Genomic DNA, 21,720 nt, shown 5'->3' with positions numbered 1-21,720 from the left:
ATAACTAAATAGCTGAATAATATTCTTCTCTATCCTATTTACACGGTGTACATGTGAGAATTGAATGTGGAATCCAAAGTTGTGCAACTATTAAATTGTTTCATCTGACTGTCCTCATCTAATCCATCATAATTTTGATCAAAGGCTAGGATTAAGCCACGTGGTGACTTTGAAGAAGAGGACTTAATCTTTGTCCTAGAGATATCCGAAACACAATCATTTATCTTTAGACCTAAAATATTATCTCTCTTCTTCCTTGTGAGAAGCCGCCATTGATATCTTCTTCTCAACATCCCCCTCAAGTTGGAGGGTACTGAAATGACTCCAACTTGGCAAGAACAGCTGTGTGCAAGGGCCCTAAAAGGGTTTTTGTGAATAAATCTTCTAGCTGAGAAGATGAGGGAACATAAGAAAGAGAGATTAAGCTTGAGAGAAATTGTTGCCGGACAAAGTGGCAGTCCAGTTCTACATATTTTGTCCTCTCATGGAACACAGGGTTTCAGGCTATGTAAATCACCGCCTTACTATTGGAGAAAATTGGCACCGGCAAAGATGGAGTAGCAGAGATGCCGGAGAGAAGGTGAGTGAGCCAAGTGAATTCTGCTACTACTCGGTGCATGGATCGATATTCCGCTTCAGCAGATGATAACGAAACGAAGATTTGTTTCTTTGATTTCTAAGAGATAGGGGATCCACCAGGACTGATGTAAAAGCCACTCACTGACCGGTGACTGTCAAGACACGAAGCCCAGTCGGCATCACTAAAAGCTAGAAGAGATAGAGAGGGATCTTAATTTAAGAGAATGCCTTGTCCTGGATCCAAACTCAAATAGCGTAGAACATGAAGAGCTGCAGAGAAATGTGAGTATCTGGATTGTTACATGTATTGACTCAATTTCAGCACAACAAATGATAAATCGGGTCGTGTATGGGTTAAGTAGTTCAATTTCCCTACAAAATTACCATAGATGGTTGGATCGAGAAGCAAAGGACCTCCATCAGCGTGGAGCTTAGATGAAGGTTCGAGTGGAGAAGATACAGAGGAAAAAGCTGAAACATCAAACTCCTTCAACAAATCTAAGGTATATTTCCTCTGACATACTATAATCCCCTATTTTTCTCGAAGTATTTCCATACCTAAGATATAATAAAGATCATCCAAATCTTTGACTTTGAATTCACTGTGAAGAAAAGACTCGAGTGAGGTTATTTCTTCTATATCATCTCCACTGATGAGAATGTCAGTCAACATAAACAGCTACTATAGAAATTAGATTGTTTGTCCTTTTGAAGAATAAAGAATAATCATTTAAGGATGAAGAATAGCCCTTAAAACATAATTCACCAGCAAGTCGAGCATACCACTATCGTGAAGCTTGCTTTAAACCATAAAGTGACTTCCCAAGTAAACAGACATGATTGGGACTAAGTGACAGTATACCTGCTGGAAACTTCATAAACACCTCCTCTTGTAAGTCACCATGTAAAAATGCATTACTAACATCCATTTGAGAGATATGCCAATTATTCTTTACTACAACAGCCATTAAGCAGTGAATGGTAGTCATTTTGGCTACAGGAGAAAATGTCTCCGTGCAGTCAATGCCTTCCCTTTGAATGCACCCCCTTACCACCAATAGTGCTTTGAGTCTTTCCACAATTCCATCTGAATTATGCTTGACCTTGTAGGCCCATTTACATGGTAGGGACTTCTTCCCTTGTGGTAAAAGAACCACATCCCATGTGTGATTAGCTTCTAAGGCTTCAATTTCTGAATGCATTGCTTGCATCCATCCTGGATGGGCAGAAGCTTGAGAGAAGCTGGTAGGTTCTGAAATCTCTGAAAGAGATTGGATTATCTGTTTGTTATGGGAATAAAGTGCAACAAAGCTAAAAATATTGGATTTGCAGGGCTGGATGAAACAGGAAGAGGTTAGGTCAGTCAAATAGACATTAGAGAAAACAAAATCTTTGAGGTGAGAAGGCCATTTTGAAACTCTAGTAGACTTCCTGATACCTGGTGTATGAGTGGATGCAGCGGGCAAACCAGCAGTGATGGGGGAAGAAGAATGAGAAGAGTGAGGTGATGGTGAGGGAGAAGATGGAGGTGAGTGAATTCTGGTGGTACTAGGTGATGAAGGTAGCGTAGGATCAATCAACGATGTGTTTGGTGGAAGGTCACTGGTGGCTGTGTCCATAGGAGAAGGGGTAGGAAATATAAGAGCTGGATTGGAAATATCTGAATGAGGTATGGAATTTAAAGTAGAGGGATATATGTTTTCATAAAAATGTACATCTCCAGACACAAAAATGTTTTTAGTATCTAAGTCCAACACTTTGTACCCTTTTTGACCTAAAAGATATCCTAGAAAGCCACAACTATTTGCTCTTTGCTCAAATTTGTTTCTACTATTAGACAAGGTAGAAACGCAACAAAGACATCCAAATGACCTTAATGAATCATAAGTAGGGTATTGATTGAACAGAAAGGATTAGGGTGTTTTTCCTTGAAGAACCTTGGAAGGTATCCTGTTTATTAGGTATGTTGTAGTTAGTATACACTCTCCTCAATACCTGATAGGCACCTTAAATTGGAAAAGTAAAGCCCTTGCTATTTCCAATAAGTGTCTATATTTTCTTTCAACTATGCCATTCTACTGAGTTGTTGATACACAAGAAGTCTGATGTATTATTCTTTGAGAGCTGAGAAAGGCTGCTTGTTGTGATCCCTTGCCTAATTCAAATACATTATCTGTTCTCAATTTATGTACCTTGACTGCAAATTGTCTTTCAACCATTGTTAAAAGATTCTTTAGGACTGTGAAGGCATTACTCTTGGTGCTTAATAAGAATGTCCAAGTCCTCCTCCTAAAATCATCCACAATAGTTAAAAAGTACTTAAAACCATTATAAGTAGGTTCCTTATAAGGGCCCCATGTATCCACGTGAATTAATTCCAATGCTCTTTTGAATTTGATTTAACTCAAGGAAAAGGGAATACTAGTTTGCCTAGCTTTAGGACAAATATCACATAAGTAATCAAAATTGGAAGGAAATGAAATAAAACTAAGATTCTTCATTGATGAAAAAGGCATATGCCCTAACCTAACATGCCAAAGATTTACATCTATATCCACATTAGCAGAAAATGGAAAGACAACTGAAATTTGATTGAAAACATTATTTACTGAAGGTGAAACAGTTTTCTCCTTAAGACTAGGCTTCAACAGGTAGAGTCCTTCACTTGTATCACCTCACTTGTATCACCGAAAACTTGAGGCCTCTTTATTAAAGGGGCATGCAATAGACATTGAGTAGGAATGAATAAGACTATACATTGAAACTGAACTGAAAATCTATTAACTGATAATAGATTATATTTGAAACTAAGCACATGAAAGACCTTTTCTAGAATGAAATTAGGAGAGATGGGGACTTTCCCTGTATGTGTAACTGTTACTCTAAATGAATTAGGAAAATTTATGTGTAAAGGTGTAGGAAGAAGATCTAAAGAGATAAAAACATTTGAATCAAAACACATGTTTTGAAGCCCCTTAATCAATTATCCAAACACGGGTATTGAAAACAGAAAAATATTTGCCAGTATATTTGTTAATAGTACCAGCTACTGCACTTGCATTTATTTTTGAACTGTTTCCTCCATCTGAAATTTTCACTTGTTTGATCATCTGAACCAATTGTGAAAATTGATCCTTAGAGAGGTGTTGATTTAGGACTTCATTGTAACTGCTGACTGCATCATCTGCTTGATCTCCTGTAAGCACTCCATTGCTCCTAATCTGATTTTGATGTCCTTTGGCATTTGTGAATTCAAAATCCTCAGGAAAGCCAATAATACTGTAGCAATCTGCAACTGTATGTCCTATCTTAATCTGCAACTGTATGTCCTATCTTTTTGCAATGAGTGCGAGATACATTAGGATTGAACCTTTGTTTCTTTGATTTTGAAACTATGTTTCTTTGTGATTGATTTGCAAATCTCTGCACATTATTTCCTGATTTTTGGAACTGCATGGAGTTTCCTCCCTTTTGAAACTGCTGATTCTGTCATGTGTTCATTTGCATTTGCTGGTTATTTCTTAGTGTATAACTTCCCTGACTTCCCACCATGAAGGATGAGGAATCAGAAGAAATGAGAGGATTCATATAGACTTCTCTCTGACTCTCATCCTGTAATTCTAGAGAATAAGCATAATCTATGCTAGGCAAATGATTCAACATTAAAATGTTTCCCCTAGCTTGACCAGAAACATCATTCAATCCCATGAGAAATTGTGTAAGTCTTTCATCTTCCAAGGATTTTTCCAGCTTTTGTTTCCCACAACATACACAAGCACAAACACATTTTATATCACACATTAGAGAATCCAGCTCATCCCATAAGCGTTTGAGTTTTGTAAAGTAGCTTGCTATATCATTTGTTCCTTGAACTAAAGAAGATAGTTCCTTACGCAAGTGATACAGTTTTGCTACATTTGATTTTTCAAATTTGTGTTCTAGACTGATCGGGAGTTCCTTTGTAGATTTGGAGTAGATTACACTATCTCTATTGTCCTTGGAGAGTGAATTCAACAACCAAGAAGTCACCATATCGCTGCACCTAGTCCATGGCTGATAGTCCTTGGATGTGATGGCAAGATTAGCACAGGTTCCATCAATAAATCCCAATTTATTCTTTGTTGAGAGTGCAATCAGAACTGACCTTCTCCAACCTTGAAAGCCCCTTCCATCAAAGGCTGCATTCACCAAGCTCATTCCTAGAGCATCTAATGAATGCAAGAAATAAGGGTGATTTGGATCGAAGTTAGCTCCAATACTGGAAGCAGTTTGAGGGAGAGTGATATCTATTGTATCATCCATAGTGAGTGAGACTGATGAACAGAAAATTGAAGGAGAATGAAGATCAATCCCAGAAACGAGCTATGTGTGCTATGTTACCGTGAAGGAATGTAAATATGAGAATAGATCTGTGAAATTGTCTGTGTGTTTTATTATCTGCAGAAGAGATGTATTTATACAAGTATTTGTGTAAAGAAAAAAATACAAAAAATAGAGAATTATCTATACAAGTGTCTACTCCTTATTTGCTATGTAATAACTAAATAGCTGAATAATATTCTTCTCTATCCTATTTACACGGTGCACATGTGAGAATTGAATGTGGAATCCAAAGTTGTGCAACTATTAAATTGTTTCATCCGACGGTCCTCATTTAATCCATCATAATTTTGATCAAAGGCTAGGATTAAGCCACGTGGTGACTTTGAAGAAGAGGACTTCATCTTTGTCCAAGGGATATCCGAAACAGAGTCATTTGTCTTTAGACCTAAAATATTCTGTTCCTCTTCTTCCGAAGCCGCCATCGATACCTTCTTCTCAACATTAAATAAGAAAAGTAACAAATTAATACAATTCATCAATAAGGTTAACCATATGAACAACCAAAAAGGAAAATAAATCAATCTTAAAACATACTCAACAGGAGAATCAATCAATCTTAGTACACTCAAACTCAAATTCGATCATAGAGTAACCCCAAAACATTATTGAGAAACCAAAATAGAAAGAGAAATGAACCTTTGTATTGATGATTGTGAATTTACAGCTACTCCATGATCGAATAGCTCTCAACTGGAGCCTTCGAACCTCGAAAAACTCGAGCAGAAAATCGCGACTTGCAACCCAATCGACCTTACAAAACCAGTGATTTTGTGACTGTTTTTTGCTGGGTTAGGAGCTGCTTTTGGGGCTGGATTTTGGTTGAATTTTCAGGTGCGTTTTTTGTGATGTTTACTGGTGATTGGGTGGTATTTTCAGCTTGTTTTCATGGCTGCTTTGGGTGTTTTGAAGCTGAATTTTGGGGTAATTTGGAGCTGGATTTTGGGGTATTTGGGCGGTTAGTTTCCAGCTGGGTTTGAGGGGGACTTTAGTGGTGAGAATGGTTGGTTTTGCTGCTGTTTTTTCAGATGGGTTTGGGGATACTTTAAGGCCATATTCAGCTAGTTTTAGGTGACTTTTCAGGTGTTTTGGAGCTGCTATTATGAAGAAGAGAGGCAGGCGAGAAAGAATGGTGTGCCTTTTTCCAGCTTTTTTTTCCTTTTTTTGCCCTCTTCGTCCCTATATATTTTTGTTTCTATCCAGAACTGTTTTTTTGTGTGTTGTGTGTGAATGGAAGATATATAGGCGTAGTTATAGAGATTAGTTGGTGGCCAAGAAAATAAGTGTGTGTGCATGTGAGTTTGGAGTGAGAGCATGTGAGTTTTTTTTTTGGTTTAAAAAATAAACATAAATTATATTAAAGATTGCGTACAGAGGCTGGATGCCCGTATTGCATCCTCTTACATACCGATGCACCGGTAGTGGGTGCTAAAGTATTATACCTAACTATATTACTACCACACCTAGGATTGCCACTATTACAATACGTATTTACAATATTATAAATATCAGAGTGAGGCCTATAGTGATCCAAAACAAGTTCCTGCACTGCACTCTTCTCTTGCTTAAAAACTGCCCATGCAAAATCTGGGCTGCCATCAAAAATATGCACCACCGATTGAAGGTTTACCCAACCTGTCCAGGAGGTACCTGCAGTCAGAAATTAAGTTATTAGTTGCCACATTATTAGAGGTGAGGAGCCTTATGATATCCTTTGAGTCCACTTCCACTTCCAGTGGTACAAGATTATGCTCGAAAGCTAATTGGAGACTCTGTATCAAAGCACGTAGTTCTGCAGAAGATGGTGAATCTGTTGTTATTGCTGCTGCGAATCCTAATATCCAATCAACATTTACATTTCGTATCAGTCCACCAATACCAGATTTGCTCAAAGTATGGGCTCCATCAGTGTTAATTTATAGAAAGGATATTTAGGAGGTTTCCATTTAAGATTCTGTTGTCTTTTTTTTCCTAATAGTGTACTTTTTAGCTACAAGATATGTGAATTCGGCTGCTTGTTGAGTAGTAATTTAGTGGAAGCTGTAGATGTAATATGTCTATAACAATTATTATTACGTGCTACCCAAATATTCCATAAACTTAGAGACAAGTATGTGGCTGGATTTATTTTGTATGGAAACTGAAGGTCCTTGCAAGTTATAAGTTGATGAACCCAATTAGAAGCATGCGTTCCTTGCAAATGATGATTTATGAATTCAAGAATGCCTAAATTCTACCAATATGTTTTATCACTTGTGCATTCTAGGAATAAGTGATTAATGTTTTCATCTGCCCTATGGCAATATTGACATGTAGCATCTTGAATTTCATTGATATGTTTGAGATAGTCCTTAGTGGGTAGCCTCTTTTTGTCAAGAAGCCAAATGAACCCTTGAATTTTGGGTTGGACCGGTAACTTCCATATCCACTCAGAATTTATATAAGTAGGAGTAGAAATATTATGAAGTGCAGCTAATATACCATACATAAACTTAGTACTGAAAAGACCCGTAGGAGTTAAACCCCAGCAAATACTATCAACTTTATTACTGTATTTTGAGATATAAGTAGATTGAATTAGTTGGCTAATGTTATTGGGTATCTCAAATGGCAGTTTATTCCAATCCCATCCTTCATTATCCATAAAGGAAGAGATAGTCATATTTTGATGCTCTAAGGGTAAGGGACCATAAATAACTGATCTGATGGTCGTACCAGGCGCAATCCATGGGTCATCTCATAGTTTAATGTGAGTGCCTCTTCCTATATTCCATTTTATACCTAGCTGACATAGATGTCAACCAGTAGTTATATTAGACCAAATGTGAGAATGATTATTAATAGGAGACGTATGAATATATTTGGACAGTAAGACCTTAGCCCACATAGCATTTGGTGAGTTGAATAGCCTCCAAGCTAAACTTGCTAATAAAGCATTGTTCTTATCACGTAATTTTTGAATTCCTAATCCTCCAATATTTTTTGGCCTAGTAATATCATTCCATTTGACAAGATGTAGTTTCTTTTTTTCTAATGTAGTGCCCCATAAGAAATTTCGTTGATACCGATCTAACTTGTGTAGAATATGGGATGGAATGTGTATATATTGCATTAAATGATTAGGTAGTTGGTTTAATGTAGATTTTATTAAGGTAGCTCTTCCTGCTAGTGTTAGGAATTTAGACTTCCATCCTGCTAATTTATTCTTAAAATTATCAAGTAGAACTGAAAATAAGCATTTTTAGGTTTTGTTTGGAATATGAGGATCCCAACTATTTACCAAAAGAGGTGCCTTCTTTCATACTAAATGAATTGATAACAAAATCCTTTTCAGTAGGACCACCTTTTTTTGGAGAAGAAAATTTTTGATTTATCAAAATTAATTCTTTGCCCTGAGTACTCTGAAAAGTTATTTAACACATCAATGATCGCATGACAGCTTTTAGTAGTTATTTTTGAAAATAGTATAATATCGTCTGCGAAGAAAAGATGAGATAGTAGTGGGCCTTTGTTAGATAGTCGAATTGGTCGCCATTTTAGATAGTCCACTGATTGTGAAATATTTCTGGACAATAATTCCATGCACATGATAAATAAATATGGTGACAATGGATCTCCTTGACGGATACCTCTTGAGGGTGTAAAGTAGTGTGTGCTTGAACCATTAATTAAAATAGAAACCGATGTAGTTGTAGCACAGGACATAATTAAAAAAATCACTGAAGGAGAAATATTAAAGTAAAATAAAGCATGTCTTATAAAAGACCATTTTAATCTATCAAAAGCTTTCTCTAAATCAAGTTTTAATAACATTGAAGGATATTTCCCTTTCATTCTAGCAAGGTAATTTAAAGCTTCTTGGACTATTATAGCATTATCACAAGCTCTCTTACCTTATTGGAAGCTAGTTTGTGTTGGTCCTATAATCTTACTTATGATTGGTTTAAGCCTATTAACTATTATCTTAGTAATTAGCTTATAAACAGTATTGCAAAGGATAATTGGCCTAAATTGTTATATTCTTGTAGGATGCTTTACCTTAGGGATAAGGCAAGAGAGAGTCTTATTAAGCTAAAGTGGCACAATTTTAGAATTAAATACATTATGACAAAAAGTGGTTACTTTAACACCTACATCCTTCCAGTATTTTTGATAGAAAAATGGATGTAATCCATTTGGTCCTGGTGATTTGTAGGCCTTAAAACTATTTAAAGCAATTAAAATCTCTTCTTGATCAAGGGGTAAATCCATCTTAAGTAAATCATTAGGAGAGATCTCACAGCTATATGAATCCATACTCATGTTCTTCGAGATTAAGTGGTCACTCTGAAATAGATCAGTATAATAATTTAAGATTAAGCAATGAATTTCAGTAGAAGTAGATATCCAATTTCCTACGTTATCTTGTAAAGCAGTTATTTTATTTCTACGACGTCTATGAAGAGTGGATATATGGTAAAATCTAGTATTTGCATCCCCTTCATTCAACCAATTTATTATAGATTTTAACTGCCAGAATTCCTCTTCTATACGAAGAATGTGACTATATTCCAAAGACAATTGAGTTTCTAAATTTTGCAAGAAGATACTAATAGGATAATGGGATGAAGATTGTAAGCCTGCTAATCTGGCAAGCAATTTTCTTTTTCGTTCAAAGATATTACCAAAAATATTATAATTCCAACATGTTGCTACCCTCTTAAAATTTTCAGTAGTAGTTAGTAAAGGTGAATCATTCGACCATGTTGCATGAACCAATTGTTGAAATTGAGAATGAGAAGCTCACATAGTCTCAAATCTAAATATCTTTTTGTGGAATGGTTGAGGAGGTTCTAAATTAATTAGTAAAGGACAATGATCAGAGTAAGTACGAGGAAGATGTGTCACGGTAGAGTTTGGAAATAAATTTAACCAATCATAGTTAGCCAAAAAACGATCTAGTCTTTCTAATATGGTATGCCCATTTCTTTTTTTATTAGTCCAAGTAAAACGACTACCCTGAAAACCTAAATCCAAAAGGTTACAACTGTGCATGAAGTTAGCAAATTAATCAGCCATATTATTGTTAATGGGTAGACCCCCAAACTTATCCCTAGATTCTAGAATTTCATTAAAATCCCCCCTATTAGCCATGTCAAATCATTGTTAACATACAAATTAATTAAACTATTCCAAAGCACATCACGTAATTGGTACTGTCGACTAGCGTAAATAGCAGATAATAGCCAGAAGGGTTTTGTGGGACTAATCTGGACTAGGCAATGTATTTCCTATTCAGAGATTCTCATTTCAGTGATATTAATAAGATCAGCATTCCAAAGCACCACCAAACCCCCAATGAGTCCATTTGCGAAGCTTGAGCCATATTTGTGAAATTGAAATCCTCATGCAAGCATGTATGATCTTGCATGTGTGTTTCCAGTAAGATAGCAAGAGTGGGCTTATGATTATCTAATAGAGACCTAAAGTGTCTTCTAAACTCTGGATTATGGGAGCCCCTACAGTTCCAAACTAAGAAATTCATATAAGAATTAGGGTTCCTGAGTTGGTTCGTAGGAGCTTGAGTCAGTGGATTGACAACTGAGGGTGTCATCGAATACAGAGTCAGTGGAAGTTGAATAAGCGTTGGAATGATGACCATGGCATATTTTCCAACCTCCGGATTGGTGGTATGATGGAAATTGAGACTGCATGTTTTCAGTTCCGGAGGACACTTTAGAATGATTTTTTTTAAATTGTTCTTTGAGGTTGTAACACTGGATCCCTTTTAACCACCAAAATTCCGTTCGTGTTTCTCTCATCTCCGCAAGTATGGCTATCAGTTCCTCTCTTCTATCTCTGTCTAGTTCGTGTGGATATGGAGGAGGTGAGTGCACTGGACTGGTTGGTGGTGTTAGACTCTCTAGTGGACTTACTGGACTTGAATAAGGGGAGAGTGGATTGATGGAGTCCAGAGCTTGAAACCAAGGAGCATAGACCAGACCCATATGATGGGGTGGATAAAAAGGTAGTAGATTTACTGTGTGATCCCAGGTTGGATTCATCTGGGTGAACTGATATGTCCAAGGTTGATGAGTGGAGCTGGAAGCCTGGTGCTCCATTGGAAGAGGAGTTTGGGTCGTGTACCAATGATTTTGGTTGTAGGCTTCCATTCCCAACCTCATCCCTTCTGTCACTATTTCTGCTAGATGTGTTGGGTTCTGTATGAGCAGCACCATCTCTTGGTTATTGAGTTGTAGTGTAAATACTAGAGCATATCCCTGCAATCCCATTTCCAGCCAAGATTGGAGAGGAAGGTCTGTGGTCATTATCTGGGACGTGTATATCAGAGGTGATGTACTCTGAGGCAGTTGAGGAAGATGGAAAAATTGGTTGTTGGTCTGTAAATTTGCCCTCAGAAACTGACTCCGAGTCATACTTATGAATGTTGGTCTCTGCATTGAAAATAGAGTATGGTAGTTTTTTTGCTTCAGAGGGAATAGTCGTACTAGGCGTGGAAGTTTGAACTAGTGGAGGATAAATATTAGTGAGTGAAGGAGATAAGATAATGGGTTTATCATTATGATATTCACATGAAGTATCATCATGTGGTTTACATGGGTTTTGAGGAAACCTATCATCAGAAGTGAGTGTATTTAGAAGTGAGTGTATTTACGGTAGCATGCAAGGTTTTTACTTCTTTAGGTTGAGGTGGACTCAACGTGTCCGAACTTTGTAAAGATCCTTCTAACTTGGTTAATGTTGATTGGCTTATAAAAGTGTGTGGCGGGTTACATGGCAAGGGTAGAATAGGTGTCATGAAATTCTGATGAGACGTGTGATAATCAACTAAGATTAAAGAGTGATCTTTTAGTAATGTAGGCTTAGGGTTAAGGGAAAGAGGATTGGTTATTATGGGCGGCAGTTTATCAGCATCCAGTAAGTGGTTGTTAGCATGGTCTTGGGCTTGTAGTAGTTTATTACTATTATTATTAGTTATTGGGCTTTGGAAGGATTGGCCAGATTGAAAATCTGTATGCCCAACTATAGAGAGCATGTGAGTTTGTTAAAAAGATATGAAAGAATCTTGCTAGGTTGTCCTTTTGCATTGGTTCTTTTTTTTTCTTTTTCTTTTTATTAAAGACAATCAAAATTAAAGACTACACTAAAACTAAAAACTAGAAAAATATAACAAATTATGAAGGAAAAAGTTATAAAATTGCTAGCCTTATCAAAATTAGAAGAAAAAGATATATTTTTGTGAATTTTTTTTCTTTTGCAAATTAAAATAAAGCTAGTAATTAAAAAATGTGAATCTTTTATGAGTTTTAATTTCCTAAGAAAAATCCACAAAAGGTAAAACAAAAGCTAAAATGTGTAGATTAAACTCAAATAATACTTACATGCTACAAAATGGTAAAAAAATCCGATTATGGTAAAAAATTAGGTGCTCACACCACCCATGCTCCAGAAATATTGAATTGTACACTTGATTGAAAACTAATTTATTTACCCATGCTCCAAAAAAGACTGAATGTTGCACTTGGTTGAATACTAGGTTATTTACCCATAGGAATAGGCATCTAGTCCCACTTAATATTTTTTCTACTTTTATTTGTGGTGCACTCATGTTCAAGAAACTAGGAATCCGCTGGTATGTTGCTGTATCTTATGACAATGAAATTGATTGGTCAGGAATATTCTTTCACCCCTTAAACAGAAGTCTTGTAAGGAACATTTTACCCTTTTAATGGACTCTAATGTGAACTTGAATTAGTCGGGAGCACTTTATATTAGTGGACTCTACTAGATGTGAACTCGAATTAGTCGAACCAAGTTTTGACTTTTGAATATAAAATGAAAGAAAAAACAATTAATTGGTGACAAGAAATTGACAAGTTGAACCTGCTCTGTTGAGATATATGCTTTCCTGTATTTGGGCTTACTTTAGCTAGTTTCATTTTTGTATTAGACATGTGATTAATTATTGTAATTGGGTACACATTTATGTACGGGTTTTAACCCAACACTCTTGTGACTTTGTATATAATGAGAATTGGCTCTACTTTGGAGCCTTAGTCGTTCATTTCCACACTTTTCTCCAGAACATGCTTATCTCTTCTTCATTAATCTGTTGCACATATTTCTGATCCTGAATCGATTCGAACATGGTATCAGAGCCATGGAAACCATGTAGCTTAGTTCATGTAGTGACTTTCGTGGTGAAGGTCATACGCTAATTTTCGCGGAGAATTTCTGCTAAAAAAAAAGAAATAAAAAAACCCTAATATTTTGATCAGAGTTTTTTTTCTTTTCGTCGATCTCATATCGGAGTTTTCGTTTGGAGGATTTATCTCTGATAATCAGTTTTTGGCGAATTCCTTTTTTTTTCTACTGATTGCAACAGTTTGCTCCATATTTGGTATTTTTTGCTGAATTTGATCCGGTGACTTACTGAAATTTTCGTTTTTCTGGCCTTTTGCTACTGGATTTGTGACGAAGCTTCGTAAGATTACCCTTTTCATCTCTTTAATTAGTTCTGCTTTTGTAAGGTTTGTAAGTGTGTGATAAATTGACCTTACAATGGGGGATAATGACTCTGCTATCAGTGATAATGAATTCATAGACCACAGTAATGAAATTACTTTCCATCCTTCGCATCCGTATTATCTCAGTCCCTCTGATAATCCAGGACTTATGTTAGTTGCTAAGCAATTTAATGGTACTTGTTTTGGGGCCTGGAGGAGAGCGATTATAATTGTTCTGTCCACAAAGAAGAAAATAGGATTCATAAATGGTAGCTTCCCTCAACCTGCGCCAACCTCTCCTCTCCTTGATCAGTGGGAACAAGTTAACCACATGGTCATCAGTTGGATCCTCAATTCTCTAGATCCTGAGATTGCACAAAGTTTGATATTCACAAAGACTGCAAAAGGAATTTGGGATGAACTAAATTAGAGGTACGGGCAGTCAAATGGTGCTAGGATGTATGAAGTTGAGAAGGACTTGGTTTCAGCCTCCCAGAGTTCATCTGATGTAAGTGGTTACTTTAACAAAGTGAAAAGACTTTGGGATGAGATGAAGTCACTGGATCCAGAGTCCTACTGTATTTGCGATTGTAATTGCGGGGGTAAACACAAAATGATGAAAAGGATGGAGAATCAGAAGCTAATGCAATTCCTCATGGGACTAAATGAGATTTTTAATAATGCCAGAGGAAATATTTTGATGATGCAACCTTTTCCTGATGTGGGCAGAGCTTATTCATTAGTCATCCAAGATGAAAAACAAAGAGGCATTCATAATGCACCAAATTTTCATACTGACTCTACTGCTTTCTCTGCTGGGACTTCCTCTTTGTCTGTCGGTTCAAGTTCCATACCCAAACCAGTCTACAACAATGTAAACCAACATTAGAAGTACACTTTCAACAATCAAACTCATAAAAGAAATTTTGATCCCAAAAAGCTAGATACTGCAAGAACAATGGACATACTATAGATAAATGTTTCAAACTGCATGGATTTTCACAGAATTTCAAGCTCAACAACAAGAATATGAGAGTTGCTGCTAATGTCATTACTACCCCAGAGCCTAAAATAGAAGAGAATCCACGTAACATGGCTACTTCAACCACCATAACTACAGAGCAGTATAAGTATTTAATGAACATTCTTCAGAATGTGCAAGTCACTGATGGAGTTCAAAATATAGGAGCATCCTCTGCTACTGCTAATGCTACTTTTGCAGGTATATTTGCTTCCTGTTTTATGAGTTGTGGTACTTGCACTTGTCTAAGTAGTATGCTAAGTTCCGATGTCTAGATATTTGACTCTGGTGCGACTGACCATATGACCTCCAACATATCATTGCTTTCAAACTTAATCACTTTACCAATACCACGTCTTGTCTCTTTACCTAATGGATAGAAAGTAAAGGTTTCTACTTTTGGATCTGTTTATTTAACCTCGTCCATCACTTTGACCAAAGTCCTGCTTGTACCCACTTTCAGCTATAACTTGATTTCTGTGAACAAATTTCTTTTCGATATTTTTTATACTGATGTGCTTCTATCCTTCTCACGATATTGTTGTTTTCTCCAGGGCCCTTCACTGAAGAAGCCATTGGTACTTGGTAAGGTGGTTGAAAGGCTTTATCTCTTACATCTCAATGAAGACTCATTTTCTGAACCCAGCTTTTCTCATCCATCTCCTATGTCTTCTGCTGTGTCTCTACCTTTTTCTGCTCATGTAAATACAATAAGTGTGAATAAAACTCATGTTTTGTGGCATCACAGACTAGGCCATATTCCTTTCTCAAAATTGCAAAAGATAGATGCTTTAAATGTGTCTTCTTGTGATAAACAACCTTTTCTCTGTCATGTTTGTCCCCTTGCCAGACAACAAAGAATTCCCCTCTCTACTAGTCAATCTCATTCTCCTCATATTTTCGATCTTGTTCATGTGGATGTGTAGGGACCTTATAACATGTCACAAAAAAATGCTATAAATATTTTCTAACTCTAGTAGATGACTGTAGCAGGACTAACTTGACACACTTACTCAGCAATAAGGGAAATGCCTTATCCATTCTCAAATCATTCTTTTCTATGGTTGAGACCCAATTTAATCTCAAAATTAAAGCTATTAGATCTGACAATGCTTTAGAGCTTGGAACCAGTCTTGAAGCCACACAATTTTTTCAGTCCAAAGGTGTCTTGCACCAAACTTCTTGCCCTTACACACCACAACTAAATGGGATTATTGAAAGAAAACATAAAAATTTACTTGAAACAGCAAGGGATTTACTATACCAATCAAAACTACCACTTCATTTTTGGGGGGATTGTATCCTTACTGCTACATATCTAATAAATAGATTTCCAAGCACTGTGCTTGATGGTAAAACCCCTTTTGAGATTCTTTTTGGACATAAACCTACTTATAATCATCTCAGAAGTTTTGGATGTTTGTGCTATGCCGTGATTCCTAAGCCTCTCAGAAACAAGTTCTCTCCCAGATCCACCCCTTGCATTTTCCTTGGTTATCCCCCTGGAAAGAAGGCTTACAAGTTAATGTAACTTTCTGATAGGAAAATTATTGTTTCTAGAGATGTTGTCTTCCATGAGAACATCTTCCCATATTCCGAATCATCTTCTCAAAGCACTATTTTTCCTAAATGGCCTATTTCACCACCTTGTTCTCACATCTTTCCTCATTCTCCAGATAATGGGATTTCTTTCCCTAGCTCTCTTGATATTTCTTCATCTTCACCATCTCTTTCTTCTCCTCCTGTTAATCATGACATTTCCTCTTCCCCTGCTAATATAGTTTCACATGTTCCATCTTCTTCCCCTGTTCACACAGTTATTCCACCCTCTATGCCTAGATATCCTACAAAGGTTCATCAACCTCCTTCCTATCTGAAGGACTACCATTGTAGTTCTGTTCAATCTATACCTTCTCCAACCTTAACCCCCCTTTCCACCATCTCTCGATCAGTATGTTTCAGCAGTCTGAGTTCCATTAATCAGAATTTAGTCAAAATCTTAGATATTGTAAATGAACCTTCAACTTATCAACAGGCAGCAGTGCACTCTGCTTGGCAAGAAGCTATGTTGCATGAGTTTGTTGCACTTGAGGCTAATCACACTTGGGACCTTGTGCCACTGCCTCATTGCAAGAAACCAATCAGTAATAAATAGGTATATAAGATTAAACATAGGGCAAATGGGAGTATTGAAAGGTTCAAGGCTAGATTAGTAGTGAGGGGGGATACACAACAAGAAGGAATTGACTACACTGAAACCTTTTCATCAGTTATTAAAATGACAACTATTAGAACTGTAATTGCTGTAGCTATAAAGAAAGGGTGGAAAATGTACCAACCTGATGTTAATAATGCTTTTTTGCATGAGGATTTAGACGAAGAGGTATATATAAGAATACCTCAAGGCATGGTTGCCCCTGGTCCCAACATTGTCTGCAAGTTAAATAAATCCTTATACGGTTTGAAACAAGCTTCTAGGCAATGGTACTCAAAATTAAGTGATTTCTTGTGTCTATGGGTTATGAGATTTCCAAAAATGACTACTCCTTGTTTTTAAAGTCTGTTGATGCTTCTTTTACTGTTGTGGTTGTGTATGTTGATGATATTCGTTTGAGTGGAAATGATGATAAGGAAATAGCCTCCCTGAAATTGTTCTTGGATATCAAATTCAAGATAAAGGATTAGGGACTTCTTCACTATTTTTTGGGACTGGAGATCCTAGCTGAACCTGGAGGTGTGATTATTTGTCAGAGAAAGATTGCTACCGACCTTCTATCTGAATTTGGTTATTTGGATTGTAAACCCGTTAGCAGTCCTCTAGATGTTACTTTCAAGCTTCGAGTTGGTGAAGGAGAGCCTCTATCTGATCTAACATTATACAGAAAATTGATAGGGAAGTTAAAACTTCCTTACTAATACCAGACCTGATCTTGCCTTTCCTGTCCAATATCTTCGCCAGTTCATGCATGTCCCTACTTCTGCTCATTTTTCTACTGGGTTTCATGTTCTTCACTATGTTAAGGGCACTTTGGGGCAAGGTCTTTTTATGGCAGCAGATCCTGATTTCACTCTTCAAGCCTACTGTGATTCTGATTGGGCTTCTTGCCCTACTTCTCGAAGGTCTGTTAGTGGGTACTTAGTCCTCTTTAGTGGTTCTCTTCTCACTTGGAAATCTAAGAAGCAGCACACAGTGGCCTTATCTTCTGCTGAGGCAGAATATCGCTCCATGCGGCGGGTGGTTGCAGAGTTAGCTTGGCTCACTCGTTTACTTCATGAGTTGTTTGTTGTTTCTGTGGTACCTGTGCCTCTTCATTGCGACAACCAATCTGCCATCTATATAGCAAAAATTCCTGTTTTCCACGAACGGACTAAACATATTAACCTGGATTGCCATTTTGTTCATGAGAAGCTTCATGATGGCTTGATTTCTCTTTCGTTTGTTCCCAGCAAGCTGCAACTGGCTGATATGTTAACAAAGCCCTTATTTGGTGTGACTCATCAGTTCATTTTAAGCAAGTTGGGTGTGGCTAACCGCCCTCCAACTTGAGGGGGGATGTTGAGATATATGTTTTCCTGTATTTGAGCTTACTTTAGCTAGTTTCATTTTTGTATTAGACATGTGATTAATTATTGTAATTGGGTACCCATTTATGTACAGGTTTTAACCCAACACTCTTGTGACTTTGTATATAATGAGAATTGGCTCTACTTTGGAGCCTTAGTCGTTCATTTCCACACTTTTCTCTAGAACATTCTTATCTCTTCTTCGTTCATCTGTTGCACATATTTCTGATCCTGAATCGATTCGAACATGCTCGGGTGAATTATAGCCAGGAGGTGGAGGAAAATATTCTTTTGGCATGTCAATAGAGGTTCGGGTTTTCTGATATAACTGCTTGTTACACCTCCATTGCAAAACTCAAAAACTTGAAGCAACACCAAAAAGATGATTACGGAATTCATTGTTATAATAATACTAAAGTCTAATGTTTTTACTTAACCAATAAAGAATATGTATATTCAACTTAAACTAGAATTATATAGTGACCAGGAAATGAACTAGCTTTGAGTATTTTCCTCGGGTTCAGTTATGATAACAACTAAATTTTTAATAATGTCGTATCAGGATTAATTCAGCACAAAATGGAGAATATTCTTAACGACAATTTCTTATTATAGTTTTACTCAGAATCCTTATTCACCTCGAACTCAATTTAGGTATTTTATCTATATCTCGTCCCTATATATATGTGTGATGTGTATCTTTTTCTGTTTCTTCACTTCCAGTGGGACCAAAGTATCCTTTACACTCGTTAATCGCTATGTTAACACGCAAAAGGTGAAATGGACATTCCAGAAATAAGGGAGATGTGAATTTGAAGTTCTAACGTAAATAAAAGAATAAAATACCTTTTCAACAATCTAATCTAATGTAAATGATAAAGGAAAATACATTTTCAAGAAGGAAACATATTGTCTTCCATTCCTAAAAACATAGCTAAACCAGTTGCTAATGTTTTATAGTTAGTTATTTCTGATATATTTCTTTTTCTATAGGTAATATTGTCAATTCATTTATTTCTTATTGAAACATCGTTGATCTTAAGAAAGATTTTATTAATCTTAAAAAATGACTTTCAATTAAAGACATTGTTACATAACAATTAACATTTTTATATAATCAATATAGATATTTGGAAATGAATATGAAGTCCTTTTTATCTAGTTGAGTATATATTGATTAGATTTGTTTTTTACTTGTACAATATCTCTTAATAGTTTTAATTTAATACGAACGTATCTTGATCTATTAGCTTGAAGAATCCCCATGGACATTGAAAGAAGAAACCGTACAAAGTCAAAATTGTAAATAAAATCGTTCAAGTTTCAGGGAATAAGAGGCAAGAAGAGGGAATATTAAATGCAATTATAACCAAATTCTTAAAAGCATATTAAGTTAGAACTATGCGATGAATGAGTGGTGACAAATTAACATCAAAATGGTTGAGAAAATTTATTTTTCACGAATAATATATACATATATTTACATATCTTAGGGTGTACATAGGTTGGGTTGGTTCAAATTTTGTAATTACCAAACCAAACTAATTGTGTCGGGTTATTAAATTTAAAGACCAAATCAAACCAATAAAACTCGAGTTTTTCAATCTCTGGTTTTCGGGTTTTTTGGATTTTTTTTTCCGGTAAAATCTTCGTAGCACAAAATATATAACTACTGCTCAAAATATTTCTTTAATCCTAATAAGATACAATTATTTCAAGAAAATAATACAAAATATGAGATGTGTCATGGCATTATCCTAAAATATTCAACAATAAAAATAATAAAATTATGTAATATAAATATTGTTAATTAAAAACCATAATACATAATCTAAAAGTACTAAGTCATGCTAAAATAAGTAGACTAATAAGGGAATATTAATTTCATGACTAAAACGCTAAAGAAAAATAAAAATAGATTATGCATTTTTATCTAAATTATTGCAAAATATAAAATAGATATTCAACACATTGGCGTTCGTAGTATTGAGTTGAATATCTTTTGTTAGCATTAGTATTGATTTGAGCTTTTGTTAGCATTATATAAATTACTAATATTAATGGCCATAAAACTTATTAAAACATTCAAAAATTTTAAGTTCAATCTTGAAATAATATCTTAAAGGTAGTTTTATGAAAAAGTTTAAGAAATATATATATAAATTACATCACAATAAGCATATTTATATATTAAATATATCTAAAATTTCTATATATGTAATATCGGGTTGATTTGGTTTTGGTTTGACTTTCTTTAGTTAAAACCAAACCGATTATGATCGGATTTTATTTTCCAACACCAAACCAAATCAAATCAAATTATAATCAGGTTTTTTTTCTCGATTTGACTCAAATTATCGGGTTGGTGCGATTTATCGATTTCCATTATACACCCTATAGGTTAGTAATAAATTTTCGGACTTTGATTTTTTTAAGGCCTAAAGCCACAGGAACTTGATTGGCCTGCGAGTAGAGGGGCCGCCCTTAGTGCGCCAGCAGTCATTTTGTTATATTGTAATCATGAGTTTCAGTACAGTGCGCATTTTGTTATATTGCAACCATAAGTTCATATAGTGCCCCTCTCCATCTCTAAGTCCGGAACCTAAATATTGTGTGTTTGGATTCAAAACACACAAATAAGTGTATTAAAAAAAAATGACATTTTTATATATAGCGTGCAACAACAACACGCTATATATTAACGATAACGTCTGCCGTTAAATATAACGTGTTGTTGTTACACACTATATATGTCAGACGATTTGACTTCTCATATAGCGTGTTCAAATTAAACGCTATATATAACGTTTTCAAATCGTACGCTATATATAGCGTTTAATTTGAACTCGTCTTCTTCCTCGATAGAACCCTCCCCCATTTTTTTACAAACCCTCCCTTCTCCTTCTGGTCCCCCCACCCAACTGCTCGACCATTTTTTTTTAAAAAATTGTGGGCCCCTCCCGTCACACAAAAGGTCAGGAACGTAGGTCCTCCATCGTAGTAGAGCATTCTGGACTCGTGGTTTATCTCCTTCGTCTTCAAATTTTCACGCAAGACACACACAACATCGAGGTATTTCGATTTATTTTATGTCCAAACTTGTATAATAATGTATATCACTGCCTATTGAATGTGTTTCCATGTCCTTTTGTGTTGTATTTGCAAAACTAGTATGTTATATTTATCCGGACTTAGATATTAGTGTAAAATTTAGATTTAATTTTTTATGTTAATATAAGTATTTAGATATTAGTATTTATATGTCATTATATGTTTTTTATTTGCGAAACTAGTATTGTTGTAGCTATTTTTTTTAATGTTATGTGATTAAAATATATATGTTGTTTATATTTAGTTTATTTATTAGCGTAGTAAAATGTAGAAACTTTTAACGTAGTAAACTGTATAGTATTTTAGCGTAGAATCCTTGTAGTTTAAGTAATTTTAGAATGGTAGATGAAAATATATACTTTGTACAAATTTAGAATTTAAATTATAAAACAAACACACACAAAATAATCGAAAATTAAATTTGACATACATAAATATTCATGTTAGTTTGGTGCTACTGGGCCTTAAATATCGAGCCTGGAACCTAATTGTTACATATACTCTGTACAATTAAATCTCTAAAAAAATTTAGAATTTAAATTATAAAATAAACACACA

At 35.6% G+C, this 21,720-nt stretch overlaps 1 protein-coding gene across 1 annotated transcript; it reads left to right on the top strand.

Annotated features, from left to right (window-relative positions):
• The first annotated feature begins 13,521 nt into the window (after positions 1 to 13,521).
• Positions 13,522 to 13,896, top strand: LOC142165429 (uncharacterized). The gene has a single exon (XM_075223986.1). It carries the CDS (start codon positions 13,522 to 13,524, stop codon positions 13,894 to 13,896), a length of 375 nt encoding a protein of 124 aa, XP_075080087.1.
• Positions 13,897 to 21,720: the final 7,824 nt, after the last annotated feature.

The sequence above is a fragment of the Nicotiana tabacum genome, chromosome 10 (assembly GCF_000715075.1).
Source record: "Nicotiana tabacum cultivar K326 chromosome 10, ASM71507v2, whole genome shotgun sequence".
In the NCBI taxonomy this organism is placed as follows: domain Eukaryota; kingdom Viridiplantae; phylum Streptophyta; class Magnoliopsida; order Solanales; family Solanaceae; genus Nicotiana; species Nicotiana tabacum.
The sequence above is the reverse complement of the archived record's forward strand: the minus strand, read 5'-3'. Positions and strand labels throughout refer to the sequence as shown.

What these genes read in the sequence shown, in the direction of transcription:
- LOC142165429 (XM_075223986.1), top strand. Translation starts at nt 13,522, where the DNA reads ATGGGGGATAATGACTCTGCTATCAGTGATAATGAATTCATAGACCAC.